This window comes from Micromesistius poutassou (genome assembly GCF_964030765.1).
Source record: "Micromesistius poutassou genome assembly, chromosome: 20".
NCBI lineage: Eukaryota > Metazoa > Chordata > Actinopteri > Gadiformes > Gadidae > Micromesistius > Micromesistius poutassou.
In genome coordinates this window covers 3,808,195-3,828,532 of record NC_140290.1, presented here as the reverse complement: position 1 = coordinate 3,828,532, position 20,338 = coordinate 3,808,195, and the positions used below count along the sequence as shown (strand labels likewise).

General features: G+C 47.0%; 1 protein-coding gene across 1 annotated transcript; it reads right to left on the bottom strand.

Moving 5' to 3' along the window:
- Window positions 1-3,073: 3,073 nt before the first annotated feature.
- Window positions 3,074-18,865, bottom strand: anln (anillin, actin binding protein). Its single transcript, XM_084484951.1, has 23 exons — window positions 18,734-18,865; window positions 17,195-17,345; window positions 16,260-16,871; window positions 15,654-15,946; window positions 14,721-15,054; window positions 14,345-14,538; window positions 13,696-13,803; window positions 13,507-13,612; window positions 12,916-13,241; window positions 12,289-12,428; window positions 11,666-11,816; window positions 11,295-11,430; window positions 10,963-11,160; window positions 10,668-10,794; window positions 10,491-10,539; window positions 10,358-10,411; window positions 9,964-9,996; window positions 9,797-9,815; window positions 8,326-8,438; window positions 7,075-7,164; window positions 6,614-6,721; window positions 4,629-4,801; window positions 3,074-4,072 (listed from the first exon to the last, which is right to left on the bottom strand). Exons 1-23 carry the CDS (start codon window positions 18,749-18,751, stop codon window positions 3,958-3,960), a joined length of 3,648 nt encoding a protein of 1,215 aa, XP_084341077.1. The 5' UTR covers window positions 18,752-18,865; the 3' UTR covers window positions 3,074-3,957.
- Window positions 18,866-20,338: the final 1,473 nt, after the last annotated feature.

The window sequence follows — 20,338 nt, the reverse complement described above, 5'->3', positions numbered from 1 at the left end:
TACACGTTTTAGGAAATCTTGTACGATTTTGAAATCGTGAGGCACCACAAATATATCGACATTTATTTAAAAAAATATTAATACGTTTTTTCCTGTAGCGCACCCAGAGCTACCTAGAGAGACCGGCTCTGGCAGAACTCAAAGCCAGAAGTCTCGCGATAAGACAGGATGATTCACGTTCGTTGAAAGTGTGGGTAATCTAAACCTAATGGTTATATCGGAGCTGATGTTTTTGTGCTTATCCTAATTACCATAGAGCTGAATACTTTGTTTCACATCACATACAATGTATAAAGAATAAATAAAGATGTAATGTTACAGGAGAAGAGAAACTTGATATTTATTTTATTTTTGTATAATTTTAGAGTTATTATAATGGACATCAAAAACGTAAAAAACTAATGCTGCAGCTTTGGCCATCCAATACCACTCAAGAGAGTGATATTGGGCAGCAGGCAGGGCTGCCCCGCTAGTCCCAGTCTTTTCAATTTATTAATTGAACCTCCCAAGCAATACGACAGCAGTCAGATCTGAAGGGTATATCTAAAGAAGCTAACTTGAACTTTAACTTGATGGATCCAGGTTCTGGCCCATCTTTACTAATGGAAATGCTGGAAATATACGGGCTAAATTCAGGATATGTCCTTAACGTACAGAAAAAAATATGATATTGTTATTATATGGTTATGATATTCAATTACAACCCCATGCAAGAACTCACTGCAAAGTAGCATTTCAAATTGTACTCACCCCATATCAGGTATCTAGGAGACGGAGTAAGGCCCTGTCTCATTTCTCTCCCCTAACACTTGCTTTGAGTGCCCTTAGCTGCAAGTCAGCTACAGAGCTGGCTAGCGTTCAAGGGATGATTTTAAGGGAAAAACAGCACTCCCCCTAACTCCCCTAAGTATTGGGACACCCTACCCCTTCGCGGGAACGTGCAAAATCTAGGGTTAGGGCTCAAATCTAGGGGAAGGGGGAGAATTGGGACAGGGCCTTTGTCTACCCAGAGATCTATCACTTTTATTTGATATTTACTGCATAAATAAAAAAATATATGATGACCTGGATGGGTGGGGCTTGCTCCCTCTCGCTTTTGGCAGCAGAATCAGATCAGTTAAAATTAACATTCTCCCCAGGTTATTATATCTTTTCCTCTCGCTTCCAGTAGAGATCCCTCCAAAACAATTTAGAAAATGGAATAAGCATATATCACGATTCATTTGGGACAAAAAGAGACCACATTTTCTACACTTCGGCTGCTGGGGAAGTTGGCCCTCCCTTCTTTAAGGGAGGGCCCAGTAGAGACCTCTTGTATACTAGAGGTCATTAGTGGTTGAACGTTTTCACCTCCAAAGAGAGATCAAACTGCTTAGATGGCCGGCATACAATCCTCATTTTACGTCCCTTATTGCAAGATTTTAGGTTTAGACAATGGGTTTATTCCGGTATCACTTCCATATGCAAGATAGTTAAAATGTAGGAGATGAATAGTTTTGATGATCTGTGTCAGACATATGGGTTGGGTAGGCAGGACTACAGATATTTACAGCTTTGTGATTATTTCTGTAAAGAGGTAAAAGGTTCTAATCTAAGAGAGCCACCCATTATTACTCATATATTTATTGATGCTTATAACTCAGGAAGTACAAAAGGTCTTATAGGCAAGTTATACCATGGCATCACATTGGTGAATACGGACACCACAGACTGTGAAACATCGATGGGAAAGGGAACTGGACATTGAAATAACTGAGAATGTGTGGCTGAATGCATGGGAAACATAGTCATCCCCCACCAACTTCCTGACTTCCAGGACTTCTGCTGGATAAACCTAATCTGCTTTTTTATAACTCCAAAGCAGACATCGAAACAAACTGGAACTCATGTTGCTGGAGTTGCTGGGAATGTGGAGATAATTATGGTTGATCATGATCATATTTTCTAGTCTTGCCCCTCTATTCAGACTTTCTAGAAGGAAGTAGTGAGAATCATTTAAAAAACCCTGGGTTTCGGCATTAGTACAACATTCACATCCCTATATATCTTGGACGGGCTAAATAAAGATGATACTTACCTCCTAAAGGTCTTGTTGGCAGCAAGCAAAAAGGCCATAACAGGCTCTTTGTCAATATTGTTAATAACCTGCATCTCTTAGAACAGATGACCCACTCCATACGGCTCCAAAAGGAGCTGGGGGAAAGACGGTGGGAAAAACGTATTAATTTTGTCCATGTGACATATCATAGTATGTTTCATATGTGACATTTTATTTTTGAATGAGACAAATTTTGTTTTGAATTGACCGAACATCCCATGACCTCATGTTTGTTTACTACTTGTATTTTTCCTGTTTTCATGTGATTGCTTTGATTTGTGCTATATGTTGAATATGAAAAATGTTTGTTTAAAAAAAGAAGAAAAAACAATATTGGATGTATATGGTTTTACGTTTAGATTCTTTAAAATCTAGATCCTAACCCTCTAGATTGAATCTGTAAACAACCACCAGATAAAGGTACCAAGCATCGGCCCGACCTAATCTGTCCCCTGACACAACCACAGGTCGTCTGTGATGACACGAGAACCACAGCAGCCACCATGTCCGCTTCATCTGTCAGCATGTCAGCTGATTAGTGAGGAAGAGGGGCCCAGAAAGCCGTGAACAAAACACCCTTGGTGTTCCATCTGAAGGTATATTAACCAGTACACTACTGGGCTCAGGGAAAGGACCCAGTAGGATCTGTAGTGGGAGGCGTGCAGCTAGAACTGAGCCTTGTGGCTCCCCAGTCACTTGATGCAACCCCCTCTTGGCCCCAGTGTTCCTACCACCTGAGCAGTCCAGTGGAGACCAGAGCTGAAGGAAAAAGCAGAACCTGACGGCTGCCTAGTGGAGGTATTTCAAAAGGTTCATCAGCCCTCCTGCAGCTGGAAGCCCCTTCTCCACCAAGCTCAGATCACGGATATCAAGAGTTACGTGCTCCTACTCTTTGGACCTCAGACACTTCGGAGTTCAGGGCAAATCATTACTTTATTCAACTCTGCATTTACTAGATGAACTAAGACATGTTCGGTCACAGCAGGCATTTATTAAAGTCATTGTTCCACAAATACCCGATACACTGTGTTGAGGAAAACTGGAGTGCTTTAAAGTAGACGGTACACGTAAACACTTATAGATGTCCACCGATTGTAATACAGCAATATACCTGCATACACGTCATGCTCAATAGGCAACAACATGTTTACCGTATCACTGGGCACATGAGACGTGTCCAACCGACCGGATAAAGATAGATGTTCAGAAGAATACTACAGAATACATTGATAAACATTTACCCCATTTCACCAGATCACTCACGTAAACAAAAACCATGTATACAATCAAAAAAACAAAACATGACAAAGAAGACTTGTGTAATGTTTGTCACACAAATGGTGTTTAACTAGACAGGATACAAAAAACCCCAAAGGCATTACCTTACAGCAAGCCACGACATATAATAGAAATAACACGTTGTGCATTTAGGGCCTCAGCCAGTGCCGTCATGCAGTAGTAAAGTTCAGCTTGCTCCATATATACCTACATCTATTTTGTGCTTCGACACCATTGCAGTATGTATCGTCTCAAATGTCGTGATTACAATATGAAAGCCATGCTCATAAAAGTGTATAGTGTGTTCTTGATAGGCATTGGCACCTAAATAGTCAAACGCTGGCTGCTTAAACACATTTAAGCTTAAAAACAATTAAAATATAGGCTTAACCAGAGCCGCTAAAATATTGTATCGAAATGTTAGCAGTATGGCTTTATTGGTGCTTCTCATCCTTAACAGCAGATACTCCATCTCTCTCCTACATCCACCCACAGTATTGCACTCGGTAAGCAAAGCGGCCCTGGCAGGACGGTCACAGGGAAGGGCCCCCACTGGGAGGGCCCTTACTGGGGGGGCCTCCTCAGGGAGGCGTCAGGCACGAGTCTGGCTGCCACATGCGCAGGTCCACCAGGATCTGGTTCAGCTTCTGCATCCACAGGAGCCGCTCATCCTTGGTGTCTGCACTCAGCCAGTTCCTAAGCGGACCAATGGGAGGGCGGATTACATCAAGTACCACAAGTAAAGACCACCAAGACTCAGGACCTGCTAGTTGAACCCCAGCCCCTATCAGGCAGACCTGATAGGACCATTGTAACCAATATTGGTTACAATGGTAAATAGTATATGGACTGCATTTATATAGCGCATTTTTTGTAACCAGTGGCCACCCAAAGCGCTTTACAATATTGCCTGACATTCACCCATTCACACACCGACGGCGGCGTCAGCCATGCAAGGCGACAGCCAGCTCGTCGGGAACAGTTAGGGTTAGGTGCCTTGCTCAGGGACACCTCGACACTCAGCTAGGAGGAGCCGGGGATCGAACCAGCAACCTTTCGGTCACCAGCCAACCCGCTCTACCCCCTGAGCTAATCCCGCCCTACAATGTTGACATCTGTCAATCACAATGGTACACAAAGATCTTGACATGCAGGATCATAAAAACAGTGTTATTTCGCAATACACAAGGCTCGTTCCTGACGATGAAGAAGAGAAAGCTCGAACCGGCTGCGTGGGGGCGGGTCTACGTACTTGGTGACACACATGGTGTTGCTGCAGTGGCTGACCAGGGTCTCGTGGTCGTCTTCTCTCTGGGGCCGGACTGTGATGAGCTCCAGGGTGTTTGGTCGGGCGCAGAACTCGCGGTTGGCGGGCTCCACCCGCGGGCTGGTGCAGTTGGCCAGGTTGATGCGGCCTATCGGGTTCTTAGAACGGGAAAATAAAACAATTAGTCTACATTTATAATTGACCCGTTTAGAGACTAGAAGTGTAACCACAGCGATGGCATCAGGCATACAGCATGTACCAGACAGAGGCTTTACCGTCATGTGGAAGCTTCTGCCAGGAGAGCTGTGCACCACCATGCACCAGACACCACAATGTAAAGCCCTGCAGCCAAACTCAGGGCGTTTAGGCTGCAGAAGGCAGAGGCGTCCAGGGAGGTGGACAGAGGCCTTCAGGGATGTGGTGTTGTAGTTCCTCAATGACTGATGAAACCTAGAGCTCCCACTCCACCAACGACCAACCAACAACCTGCACCTGGCCAATAACGGGACTGTTCTGCCCCATCCCCTGTCACACCTGCTACCAGCACCAGCCCATCTGCTCCAACACCCACCCACCACAGCAGGGGGCGTGGCCATTCCACAGCTGCCCGCTTCAGAGGCCCCCTCCCCCTGACCACAACGACTCGCTCCATCCTGGATAGAGGTGCTAAGAGACTCTTCCAGAGACAGATCCCCGTAAAGGAGCTGGGCCAGACTGTCTCTTCACCCCCTATCAGTGTCTATTAAATCAAATACTGGGTCCTAGAATAACACTTTCCCAGGGCGCTCATTCAGTGCGTTTACATGACACTCAAGAAAGTCGACTTATTGGCTTAGTCCAACTATGATTGGATTACTATATGTATGTATACACCTTAGTCGAGCTATACTCGAATCGAATTGGGTTACTCATAGTCAAATTAAGACCCCTAGATAATGTGATTCATAGTCGAGCTAAGTGTGCATGTACGGAGTAGAATTGGATTATGCGTTGAATTTCGTTCTGCGCATGCTCGAGATCTTTTACCTGGGCCGTGAGCCGGAAGTAGGATAAGGGATAATGAGAAACGGCGATTTATTTAAAAAGGTGGCGCAGAAGATGGAGGAAGCCGGTGAATGTTACCCCCTATAAGAATTGTGTCCCGGCCGCGGGAGCACGCATGCATTCAGTAAAGGTGGAAGCACACAGACACTACGCTTCGATTTCACCCAAGGCTGAATTAAAAGAACAATCATCAACAAGGTTGTAAAGTAGTAACTTCGGGCACTTCTGTCAATATATATATATTTTTATACAATCTTTATTCATTCATTGCGCCGTGGCGGGGAATGCCGTATACGGACAAGCGGCGGAGGGGCTGCTCCAGTGGGAGAAAAATGTTTTCAGTAGACAGCTGTCAACTCACTTTGGGTCGACGATTTATTTAAAAAGCTGGTGCAGAAAGCCGGTGTTGTGCCAATGTAGTTACCCCCTATAAGGAGTGTATCATCATGTAGCATCAACATGCATTCACTACACACTACGCTATGATTTGGAGCGTCAGAGAAATTATATGGACCCGAAGTGAACTGACAGCTGTCTACTGTCAAAACATCTTTCTTGAATGCCGCCTGAGTTTGTTGTTGCTGGTGACGTAAAGAGGTCAACCGGTGGCTCTATTACCACTAGTTGAAATGGGCACAGAGCCACCTATCGTACCGGGGAATGACATGCTTCGCCCAATGAATCGATTTACTCACCACCATGTATACACGGACAATTGCAGTTGTCCAATTGAGGAGCATAGTCGAGCTATGGCTTTAATCGAATTAAGCTGTGCATGTAAACGTACTGATTGATCAGAGGGAAACAGGATGTGAGCATTTTTTAACTTTAAACTAGGTAGAGCTCCAAACTCCCAGCCCACAACAGCTGGGCGTGTGAGACGTGGTGCAGCCAGGGCGAGGTGTGGAAGAGGAGGACCAGCCTACCTTGCGTCTCTCGTCGTCTGGGTAGGTCCAGTAGGAGATGCAGTACCCTGAGAGGACGCACCACCTGCGGTGCCACGAGCCAAAACCACTCACGTCCTCAAACATGGTCTGGAGGGGAGAGAAAACACACAACACTCAGGATGACTCCACTACCACTTCAAATCAGAGGGAATGCCAACGCACATTTAATAATTCAACACTTCGGGTTAAAATTATTAAGCACACTGTCATCTTAGTCAGCCCGGCCTGTCTAACCCAATGTTTTTCATATCACATCATATCATTAAAGCATTCTGATGGAAACATTTACAATTTTCCTCACAGAGCATTCCCTGCTGTTCATTTCACTGTTGCACCAGAGCTGTTGCAGTCCCTGCATTTTGATTTGATCTGTTAAAAGCACTTCCCTTTTATCTTCAAATCAAACTGAATATGTGATTTTCAGACGATCTTGCACTCACCAGGAAGCCCCTCTCCTCCACCTTGCTGGAGCCCACCTGGCACTGCATCTTCAGGTAGATGTGACCCTCCAGAGGGCACAGGAACGGCACCTAGAGAGCACGGCCACAGGTTAGTGAGGAGCCCCATGGCAACTGCTCCACCTGACCCCTGGGGGCCTGCAGCAGGGAGTTACAGTCGGGCTACAAAGAGCTCTACTCTCTTAAAACCGTCTACAGTGCAACCGCAATGCCCCAAGTGCTGAATTTGACGTTAAAAAATGCTCCAAATCCTTTGGGAGAATGCATACATGTTGATCCACTTTGACTACAGGTTATACTGGCCCAGATACATTACAAAGTTTCAAGACATGCAAACACCATGTGCAGAAAGACTTAAGAAAATGGGTAATCCTGATGGACAGCATTGCAAGTCTGTTTATATTGAGTATGTTTTCAGAAGGCCAAATAAGGGTAGAAACAAAGACTTGGTTTTCACAGCAACAGACAGATTGGCAGGCTGATTGGGTTTGTTTGAATGTTAGTGTCACGACTGATTCAGTTCATCCGGTGGTTATGTTGATTGCTCCACACCTTCCCCCACACAAATGTGAACATAAATAACACAAAGAAAACAAATCTGTCTGTGAGACAAGAAGTAACCTTTTTATGAAACATGTCACTGAGAAGTTCCCTTTCCCTTCCTTCATATATGATCTATAAAAAGGGAGAGACGGTTTGAGAGTGAGTGAGCGCCTAAGGGATCACACATCGTCAGGGACAACCAAAGACAGTGGTGAGCCTGTGACCACAGAAGGAACCTGTAACGATAGGAACCAGTAACCAGAAGAAGCAGATAGAGAATCAACAGCAGCACCTTAGCGAATGGGGGCTCCAGGTGCAACTGCAGCCCAGGACTGTCAGAGAGACTGACAGAGAAGAATGAGATTAAAAAAGGCCTGCAGAACTCTGTGACTCCTCTCGACAAATAGTCTCCAGCTTGCACTTCGTTTAGCACCTAGTCACAGCAAAATAATATTACTTCTTTGATATACAAGACCAATGTCTTGAAATGTCCCATGCTTCTACATGAAACATCTTTTTAAATTCAAACAAGCCCATAGCCAAACCTTTTTCCAATGAGGTGATTCAATCCAATGATTCAATCCTTACAGTCTTTGTTTGTTAGGGTTAAGGATAAAGGGACCAAAGAAAGATGCCTAAACAGTCTCGTTAGGGGAACCACAAGGGAAACATTATTTGTCGGGTTGGTACCTTCTCCAGGGGAAACTTGTTCTTCCCGACGGACGAGAGGGTCAGCTTGTGGGAGCCCACCAGGACGAAGCTGCTGGTGTGGACCGCGTTGGGCCCCCCGGGGCTGGCCACCACTGCAGAGAGACGGGAGGATTAGACATCAGGACACAGGCCCCTTAAGACCCAGCCAGACCACACAGGCCCCTCAAGACCCAGCCAGACCACACAGGCCCCTCAAGACCCAGCCAGACCACAGGCCCCTCAAGACCCAGCCAGACCACACAGGCCCCTTAAGACCAAGCCAGACCACACAGGCCCCTCAAGACCAAGCCAGACTTATTACATTTAGCAGACAATTTTATCCAAAGCAACTTACAATAAGTACATTTGTCAGAAGAAGGTGAAACAATATATTGCTGTTGCTACAGTAAGGATGTCCATAGAACCAAGTGCAAAGCACTAACAATCACTAGGTTAACCCATTCCCCATATATAACAAAGATAGCTAAGATAAGATGCTACACAACCAACTACTATAATGCAAGTACGACATACAACAAGTTTGTACATTAAGTGCCAGGACGTATAATTTACAATAATTAGGGGTGACCACACAGGCCTCCAAGATCCAGCTAGACCTGATGAACCACACAGGCCAACAAGACCCAGCCAGACCTGATGAACCACACAGGCCAACAAGACCCAGCCAGACCTGATGAACCACACAGGCCAACAAGACCCAGCTAGACCTGATGGACCACACAGGCCTCCAAGTCTTCTCCTACCACTGTTTGCTCTGCACAGGTGAACGTCACCGCTGCACTGAAACCAGACTAGGTTGAGGGTTAGTACTACTACTGAATTACCCCCCCCCCCCCCGGCTCGTAAAGGCAGAGCCTCCACGCGGTCTACAACAACATTGACCAGCCAAGTGTCAAGTTGGGAGGTTCCTTGACAGTGTGCAAAACCAAATCCTCTATAGATGGTGTAACAGAGTAAGAATAGGTTTTCTTGTAGACGTGTTGTTTTAGAGCCACCTGGTGAGTAAATAGCATAACTGCATCTAGTGTTCCTATTCGTGCACCTTAGATTCTGCCGCAGAGAAAAATATATCCAAGCTGGAGGTCTGAATACTGATGATTGCAGTTACCAATCGTTGACACGATTTGTGGGTCATCATTTTATACCAGAATAAAGAGGACTTTTCATATGGGTGGTAGCAATGGGGATAACAAGCCACCCTCCTTCCTACAACTTTAAACCCAAAACACTTTCCCTATAGTCCTCTTTCTGTTCTGGTCTACCATATAAAAATGGTGGGATCCGTGGCAGAGGGGGCTACCCATGTAGATATAAAGGGCTCATTCTAAGGTCTTATTTTCATGGGATAATACTCTTCTAATCCATTTCTTCCAGGTCTGTTCCCCTAGAGGTCACTGAAGTCTTTAACCATGTGAACACCTTTCTTCTTTAGATTGTCTTGAGGACTCACCTGGAGCTTGGTTGCTCTTCTGCAAAGAAAAATGAAGAATTTGTTAATGAATGTAAAAGCAGATACCATTAAAAGTACTACAAATTCAATATCATAATGTTGACATGACGTTACATTTTTGATATTTGTTCTAATATTTGTCAAACCGTAATTGAAAAAAGGCTTACTGTAATGGCAAGGAATCTCTTTGGTGTCATAGCCTACAAAAGATGAAGAACCAAAACACAGATTTCAATGCCATGCAATTCTACTCCATCATCCTGAACCCCATCTGACGTCTTTCAGCGCACTGGGATTATCGGCAGTTCACCACCAGTATCACCATTCACTAGTGTGTATCCACCCCCACCCATGGTGCACCCCCACCAGGTGAGAAAGGTGGTACTGAAACTGATCCATACCGACATACACAAATCTTGGGCGTCAAGAAGTCTCCAGATTACCTGAACACACACACACACACACACCCCAGTTACACACACACACACACACCTCAGTTACACACACACACACACACCTCAGTTACACACACACACACACACACACACACACACTCTTCACCTTAGACTTGCTGGTCTTCTTCTTCTTGTCATTGGCTGCCTCCCGCTTCATCACCTAAACATCAAACCACCGTTATACCAAAAGATACATATAAAGATGTTCAAAACCAATGAATAATGAATGAGCCACTCACCAGACAGTAGACCTGGATATCCACCTCAAAGTCATTGGAAACATCAGACCTACAAAAGAAGGGAGACAGGTTAGGCAGCTGAATACATACTGCAAAGTGGAAGTAATATGGCAACAAATACTAAAATAGGCTTTATAATACTGTAATAGAGGACCAGGGTGATGGTACTGAACTCACATGGTGAACTTTGTTTTGAAGGAGAGTGCGTCACCGCTGAGCCCACTGCGGGTGCTGGCCAAGGGCGTGGCAACCATGTTCTCCGCCCCTGCCCTGATCATGATGAAGAAGAAGTGGCTGGAAGACTCTGAGAGACAGAGACAGAGAGTTAGCGGGCGGTTTAACCTCAGGAGCTGCAGCTTGAACTGGTTGTTCTTCAAGTAATGAAAGCTGCCACTGTGTGTACTAAATACACATTCAAACTTTAAATGTTGATGATTCTGTCTTCAAATAACGAGAAGCCAAATAAATGCACCTGGCTTGTTAGCGGCAGCGCAAACAAAGTCAGCCTTGAGGGGCAGCCGGAGTTCCTGCAGGGTGATGGAGCCCTTGGAGGCAGGGACCCCCATGTTCAGGGGGGCCCTGGAGGGCCCGGCAGCCCCCCTCTTCTGGCCCGACGGGCCCTCCCCCTTCAGACGCTCCAGCTCAGCCTTCAGCGCCAACCTCTTCTCAGCTGGGTTACAGGAACAGGAGGGGAGGACATGTTTACAGACACACCAAGAGAAACGTCGAGTACAAATGTGAACCAATGGAGTGCTGGCTCTGGTGGTTGAACCAATGGAGCACTGGCCCTGGGGGGAGACTCACTGGCCACCAGCAGCAGCCGCTGAGCCTCGGCCTCCACCGGGGAGCCCTTGCCGTGCTCCTCGTCGGTGCAGCAGTTGAGCGCCTGGCTGGCCTGGTGGATCACTGTCTGCTGCATGTTCATGTCGCTGGTCAGGGCCTACAGGGGGCGGGGAAGACGAGGAGCAGCATTATTACTTCAGTGTGGACTAGAGACTTCTTCAGACATGAGGCACTCGTGTCTGAGTTTGTATTTGCCGTAAGCCAATAACCTGCATAAGTATCAACGCCTCATGACTGGTCGAAACAAACACGAGAAACCGGATCTGTGTTTGTCTGCCATCAGAGCTGAGGTGTGACCCTAAAGTGTAACCTGAGACCACCAGACCCCTCACCTTCAGCCTCTGCTTGATGCCCGCCTCCTGGCTGGCACCCCTGGGCCCGGCAGCCGCGGTCCGGAGGGACACGTCCTCGTTCCTGACGATTACCTGCTTGACATGGGGCCGCTCCGTCTCCTTCACCCGGATGGAGCGGTACGCGTCCACACTGGGGAGAGAGGAGGGAGACCGGCATCATCCAACGGCTTCAGCTAATCATGCTGGGGGGAGCAGTTCCTTTTGTCGTTACCTTAGATCGGATGTAATTAAACTATGTGATTTTGCTACTTGATGTATGCATTACGCTTCCTCAATTGACCTTTACATTCCCCAAAACCAATTAGCCCCCCCCCCCCCCCCCGCCTCCAACCCGACCCGTTTTTTTGGATTTCCTCATTAAGAAGTTTGGGAGGGGTCAAGAAATATAGTCCTCCTAACCCATGATTCAATGACAAGAGAAACAGACCATATTAATTTCCAACGAGAGCTTCGATATTAAAGGTGCAAGGAAGTACATTTCAAATGTCAATCCGCTACATACACAACAGCAGCTTAACCTTCTCGTTTAGACACGTTACTAAGCCTCAGATTCAAAATCCTGTTTGCTGGAGATCTAAGTTTCTAAGCAGATGCCCCCCCACCTGTAGAGAAGCTTGTGGCCCTCCTCATCCGTGGAGGGGCCCTGGGACACGCGGGCTCTCTGGAACTTGCTGGGCGTGGGGCTGCTACTGTTGCTGGAGGGGTCACACTTCTCCAGGAAGGAGCCAGCCGGTGTGGACGTCTGTGGTGCAGAAGAAGAAGATGACCAATGGAGCCATGTTGGGTCGTACTCAAGCTTTGCATTTCTCCTTGATGCTGCCATTGTATATCATACATCTGCCCAGCTTGGCTCACTATGCATGGAAGGAGGGATTTCCTTGTATAGCATTCTTCCATTGAATTAGAGGTGTTTTACTTGCACTTTGCACAGGGTGTTGTATAATGTTGCATATAAAGACTTGAGACTGTAGAGGCCCTGTAAATGAACATGTTCCGAGTTAATCAAACGTTTCCCCACACGCACCCCAATACTGCCGGTAACCAAACCACGTGAATGATCACCTCACTCCCGTCTGACCACGACTCGCATCATTAAACCGAGCGGAACACAAGCATGTCTGTGGGTCTCACACCTGGACCGCCATGTGGCTTTGGTGCCAAGGCCTTGGTTATGATGCTTCATAAACAAATGTAAGGGACCCTTCTTTGCATAGACCCCTCCAGCGTACCATCAGCTCCCTCCTCTCAGGACTGCGGATCACAGACGCCACCGTCTCTGCCAGCGGCGTGAGGAGCGACATGGAGGAGATATTCAGAGGATCTTCCTCCTCCTCTTCCTCCCCGGTGCTGCTGGGCGTGTCATCACTCTGCTCCAGAACCCCCTCAAACAGCTCGTTGATCACTGCAGAGTTGATGGACGCAGAGTCCACGTTCATCTCCACCTCCTCCTCGCTCTTCTCCTCCTCCGCCCGGGGGTGGGGGACAGCCAGCGGGGCGGGCCGCTCCTCCCTCCTCATCGGGCTGGAGGTGGAGACGGGTGGGGAAAGCCCGAGACCTGCAGTAGACAGACCCGGTTACAATACTACTCAAGATAGTAAGTAAAGGATTAAAAACAAAAAAGTACTCTATAAGACAATGCAAGCTGATGGCGATGTGCCAAACAATGTACGCAAGTAGACTATCGCTTTGTATTTAAGTACACCTTGTGTACATTACTATGAGCACATAGTGGCTCATGAAGAACGCTGACATATTGCACACGATAGGTTAAAGAAAGTGGGACACACACAATTTTTCTCATCATCATCATCAGGTCATACCTGCACTGTTCAGGCTGGAGAGGGTGCTGGTCTCAGGAGCAACCACTGACTCATCTCCTCCCTGAGACTTGGCGCTCACGCACTCGGAGGGCTGCTGTGCTGGCGTCTGTAAAGCAAACACACAAGGCCATGAAGATCCTGATGATTCCTACAGCATGTCCAGTGGAGCAGCACTGGCTCCTCCCTCACCTTGGCCTCCGTGTTCCTCTGGCCGTCGGCCGCCTCCTCCTTGTTCTTCCACATGTTGCCCGCCTTCTGGAAGCGACTGCGGATTTGAGCAAGCTCCGTTTCCCGTTCCTGTCGTAAACAAAAATGGTCAGAAAGGATCTTCAGCAGTCGGCTGAAATATCATACATGGCATACATACACTACCATTCTAAAGTTTGGGGTCACCCAGACAAATCTTATGTTTTCCATAAAAACTCAACCGTTTTCAGCTTTGCTAACATAATTGCACAAGGGTTTTCTGATCATCAATTAGCCTTTGAACACGATTAGCTAAACAATGTACCATAAGAACACAGGAGTGATGGTTGCTGGAAATGGGCCTCTGTACACCCGTGTAGATATTCCATTAAAAATCAGCCGTTTCCAGCTAGAATAGTAATTTCCCACATTAACAATGTCTAGACTATGTTTCCGATTAATTTAATGTTCTCTTCATTGAAAAAAACTTGCTTTTCTTTAAAAAATAAGGACATTTCTAAGAACTTTTGAACGGTAGTGTACAAATAAAATATTTTCTAAATGCAGATTAAAAAAAATCAATCCATGAGCCGGTGTTTGTGATAGGACTATATAGTGTGATAAATATAGTGCATTAAGACAAGGTGTTCACCAGCTTCTGTCTCTGGGTCAGGTCCGAGGTGGTGGTGCTGGCAGCCTGCGCTGCGCGGAGCTTATCCTGGACCAGCCGTGTGTTGGGGGTCACGCTGAGGTTCTTGGCCTGGTTACCCCCCGTCCCGGTGGGGGTGCCCTGATGAGCGCGCTCCTGGCACTTTTCTCCAAAGCGCTCCAGGAAGGACTTCACCCCTGACAGGTCAACAACAAGCAGAAGGTTTCGCAATAAGTAGACCATTCCATCAATACAAAGGAAAAGTCGACAGCTGGGGATCACTATAGCTGAAATCCCCTCAGACGTCAGTATAATGCATTGTTATGGACTGTTTCTTCATGGGATACAGATACAGTTGTTATTGCAGTTTTGATCTTACCCGGGGTCCCGGAGGAGGCCTTCTGGGTCTGGGGGGTAGAGGAGTCCTGAGCAGCCACACAGACCCTCTCTCTGGAGGGGATGGAAGGGTCCGTTCTGGCAGGCTTGGCGGGGAGGTCCAACTTACTGGGGCTGGCGTTCGGCGTGTGGGAGTCCAGACGCCTGGACAGGCCCTGGGTCTTGAGGGGACTGGGGGACATGGGGGTCTTGTTCAGAGCCTTCTGGGGGCTGGGGGCCGGTGAGGCCTGAGACACACCAGGGGTCTGCTTGGGGACGTCAGACTTCTGAGGGCTGGCTGAGACCCCTCTGGTGGACCGGACTGGTGATGGGACCCTCTGCATGGGGTCACAGGTACAGCAAGTTACAGGGTTTTTCCTACATTCAAAAAGCTTTGGCGGCAACAAAACGATTTCACGGTCTGCCAAAGCATAATGCTGACCGCCAAAGAGAAGCAAATGAGAAAGAGTCAAATATAGTCATCTTTAAATTAATTTGTTTGGAGTGCAATGTGGTCTCTTGGCCAGTGGATGGCGGTATGTTGTAGACCTACTAGAAGCCAACCAAGCGCTGATTAACCATCAGTCTCATGGATAAGAAGGACGTACTGACTATAGTTTAATGTAATTTCCACTAAGGACCCAACTGTTCTTATCCATTCAATGGATGAGTCCATCCCGTACTGCGGAGACGAAGGGCAGTGAGAAAAGCCAGTTGATCATAACAACCAATAATATTAACAAGAGTTAAAATATACGTTAAAATGCATACTTGCACACGTGCATTCACAAGACTCAATCTCCATTCAACTTACTCTCCAACAATGTTTCAATGAAAGGTTTTAGTTTTGTTGATGCTGCTCCTGTGGTAGAAGACCTTTGTGTTGCATACCTAGGTTTTATCCGATAACAATACACTATTGGATCAATCCGCCTACCTGAGCAGAGCTGGGGAGGGGCCCGCTGCTGGGGAGGGGCCTACTGCTGGACGGGACGGCGCTCTGCTGGGGGGTCTTCCTGGACATGAAGGTGGAGGCGGGCTTGGCTGGTGGGGGGTCCTTGGGGATGGTGGGGTGGCTCAGGTCATCCTCCCAGGAGCCGATGGTGGCAGCCAGGTTGGCCAGGCGGCCCCTCCTCCCCATCGGGGCCCCTGAAGGAACAGGGGCCTCGACCTGCGGGGCCACTTCTGGCTGTCTCTTGACGGGAGATGGGGGGGCATCGTCGGATGTGTCTGGAGTCAAGAAATAAAACAAAACAATGAATTCATAATAATCATTTGTATATAGCCCATTTTGTTGTGACAATACCAAGGTCCTCCTTAACAGTGCATTCAAATGATGAAACAGAGAGTGCAAGTTAATACTGAATGGCCTAAACTACATTAGGAATCCTAATGAGGCCGTTGGCTTTGCCCTTCATCCCTTATGTTGTATTAATGCATCCTGGATGAGGTACAAACTGGCCTGGCCAAAATAAATGTGTACTGCAGCAATCTTTCATCTTTCATTCTAGTATTCTGTATATCTAATGAAGACATGAGGTACCGTTATCCCAGTAGTTCCTCTGCACCGCCAGCTTCTGTAGGCGCGACCTCATGCCGGTGGCTGTCAGACCAGGAGCCTCCTCTGGCCCTTCGCTGGCTGCCTGTCTCCTAGAGGGGGCGGGCTCTGCCTGGCCCCTGGACGGAGCGGGCTCTGTCGCCTGGCCCCTGGAGGGAGCAGACTCTGCCTGGCCCCTAGAGGGGGTGGGCTCCGCCTGGTTCCTAGCGGGAGCAGGCTCTGCCTGGCCTCTGGAGGGAGCAGCCTTCTCCACGCTCCTGGAGGGAGCGAGCTCCGCCCCCGGGGCCGAGGTGATGACCATGGCCTCGGGTTGGGCCCGGCCGCTTCTCGCCGGCTCTTGGGAGGCCTGCTGGACGGGGGGGCTCACGGCGCTGGAGGAGGGGGGTCCGGCCCTCCTCTCCAGGGAGGCGGCAGAGCGAATGCTGGCGGGGCCCGTGGGGGGTTTCCTGTCTGTGGGGGGGTCCTGGGGAGCGGGCGGGGGCACCACCACTGGCTCCTGGTTCTCCTCCTCCTCTCCCCCAACGGTGGGGGCTGGCTGGCCGTTCTCCTCGGAGCAGCGACGCTTGGAGGGGGAGGGTTTCGAGGAGGGGTGCAGCGCTGTATGGGAGGGTGGGGGGGAGGAGGTCAGACCAGAGTCAGGACCTGCAGGTCTTGGGACCACCATGCTTTTGGTCCATGATGTATCATTTAAATCATGGTCTCTCAAACAAAAATCATATAAAACAGAGGCGATGTTGACTAAATGTGTTCAATTAAATTACTTAAGTAATTTTAAAAATACTAATAATCAAATAATGATTTACCGGTAGGATTCAACATATGGCAAAACTGTATCCATATCATCATTATATTTTACAACCATCACAGAGATCCAATACAAAATATCAATCTGTCTAAAAGCATGATGCCCCTCTTCCTACCTTTATCCATGATGGGCTCAGTCAACAGGCTATTGGTGTCAGCCAATGGCTCCCTGCTTCTCTTCGCCATGGGTCTGTTGGCGGCTGTGGGCCGCTCCGCCATCTTCTTCTGCAGGTTCTCGCGCCGGGCGCGTGTACGCTCTAACAATTTCTGGTAAAACAAACAGGAAAGGTTGTTGTTATGCAAATCGTATACCAGCAACTTCCCATCACTCTGTTAATCTTCATGTTGTTGTTTTTTGCAGAAGTAGACCATTTTATAAAAGTTTTTTTTTTTTTCATCTATGTCTGACTAAAGAGCAGATTGCAGCTGACTTCTGAACCCGCAAGTCTCAATGAACTACATAACAGGAAGAAAAAAAACACGACTTTCACTAAAAGGTCTTAGTTCTACACTTTTGGCTGTAAGCAACTGCCATACAAACATGATGCAGTCTTAGTGGAGACAAAAACAGGGCAAAAGATTTGCATTTCAATAGGTGATATAGTAGCTTAATGTTACTAAATGTAAATAAGCTTTGACAACATGACCCTACATAGGCAGTGCCATGTAGACGTTCTTTGAAAACCCGGCCCCTTGGCCTCACAGGGAAAACATTGTGGGAGCTGATTTACAGCCCAGTAACTGTGCAAGACCAAACACATTCCTCTCATTCAACGGTCGTTTTCCACGCCACTTGGAAAACTTGCAGATGTGAGTGTAAATGTCATTCCACAGGAATGAGCCACTCCTGCCAGGAGGCCCAGCCAAGAGGTTTGAACTCTCAAATCCTATTGGCTGGGACAAGGAGTGCCAAGCCCTCTCAGATACAAACTGTAAATAGATTCATTCTCCACGTATGTAAATAATGCAGACATTTATGGGACCTCATGGACAAAAGTCACCACACTGGAAGGTATTCCATGGGGTGGTCGGCATGTTGTTAACCAGTGGAGGTCATGGTGCTGGAGGTTGTTTACCTCAACTGCAGGTGGTTAGAGTATGATCTAGCGGTCTGATGTTTGTGGTGTGTGCTTTTGAACCCACATGTAACCAACTTCACATCGAGATGTGCGGATTAGCTATAAGGATCAAGTTTCAGATTACCTCTGGAACAGCAACCACATTTAGTCCATGTCCTTAACTAAGGTTATGGACATTTAGTCCATAACCTTAGTTCACTTCATGACTCTTTGCTTTGCTAACTTATTGTACTTTATATGTTTCGTGTTCGTTTCAGTTTACTGCCACATAGTCGACGAGTGGCTGTCATCATTAAGGGTTAAAGGAAGACGACATGTGACACATCTCTATCTGATCGTCGGTTGGGAAAACTTTTTCAAAAGAGAAGGATTTCTAGTCCAACAAACACATAATCCAAACAAATAACATAAACCAATCAAATGACTTGTTGGTTATTTTAAGAGCAGCCAGTGCTAAGCATCCCTTCACCATGATGAATAAAGGAACGACGGTATTAGCTGGTATTGATAGCTGACGTCAAGGCGACCTCTGAGTCTATGATAATATTATATTATAATACAAACACAGTTGCTCACCTCGGTGAAGGGGTCCATCTCGGAGGAACGTTACACCTAATACCTATCCACTCTTTACTAATGTGTTGGGCTCGTCCACAAAGAACGGACCGCTGTTGAACTAGACGCTCCTCGGTTCCTCTGCTCTCAAACGACACTTTGGTTCAAATTTGAATTTCAGCGGTGCACCCACTGCGCATGCTCCAACGGTTGAGGAAGCGCTCGCGAACCAATCACACCAAATGGGCGTGTCTCAAGCTGTGTGTGTGTGTGTGTGTGTGTGTGTGTGTGTGTGTGTGTGTGTGTGTGTGTGTGTGTGTGTGTGTGTGTGTGTGTGTGTGTGTGTGTGTGTGTGTGTGTGTGTGTGTGTGTGTGTGTGTGTGTGTGTGCGTGTGTGCGTGTGTGCGTGTGTGCGTGTGTGCGTGTGTGCGTGTGTGCGTGTGTGCGTGTGTGTGTGTGTGTGTGTGTGTTTATTTTCTGTAAAGCTTGGCAAATTTGCTTGTAATTTTTTTTTTCGAAATATGCGATACTCAAATAGGGCTACTCAAAATAAGGCTTAAAAAGTCTTAATTTAATTGAAAGACTTCTACTATATGTATTACATTTGCAACAACAACATAAACACCTTAATTTGGTAAGCGTCTTCCGTGCTCTCGCGATTAATATAACATGCATGGTTCACACATTAACGTCGCATTGAACTCCATCTCCCATGCAGCCTTGCGCATTACGTAGCGAGAGACGGAGCCATGGGGACGAGCGAGCGCTGGGGGCGTCCAGTCGGTTCTGCATGCTTTGGTCGCTGGTGGAAAGAAGGGGAACACGTTTGAAGTCGGCACTTCTGAATAAAATATTATCTGTCAGCTTTACGGGACTTTTAGATAAAGTAATAACTGCGTTCTTTGTTGGTCGTTCAGTTTGTTCCTCCTCGCCAACATCAGCTCTGCTGGTTCCACTGGGAGGAAACAAGGGATGCTGGGACCAATACGAGTGACAGGTGAGGACCCCTGATCCCTGTCTCTCTCTGGGGCGGCCAGCATGCTGTTAGTCTGCACATAGAAACGCTGATGTTCAGAGTTGGAAGGATATCGTTGTCTTTCCGTTTCTATGTACTGTTTTCAAATGTAAAATTCAAACCCCAAATTTGAAAGTGGAGCCATCACATGAACATACACACATGATGCAGCATGTTGCAACTATTCAATTTAATATCTGACCATAATATCTCATCATAGGTTGATGAACCAACATAGTACAGGGATGAAAAGACTTAGACATTACTTGACAGCATTTACCAAATATTTACAACGTGCCAATGAATGTTCTTAACCTTTTATAATCACATTGTAGGCACAAGCATCACACGATCCAAAGAAAGACAAACCACAACGGATCTCATTTGATTAATATTTAGGTTTGATATATGAAAAACAAAAGGTAGATCCAAGCCCCTTTTATATGTAGAGAGAAGGAGCTGCCAGGTGGATCAGTCATACAACGTCTACTACTCAATTAACTAGTAGGCCTGACAAAGCAGAATATTATATAATTTGGGATATTATTTTAATGATATAGTTAACTAAATCTAAAGATGACAGTTTCATTCAGTTTATCTGTTTTTTTTGC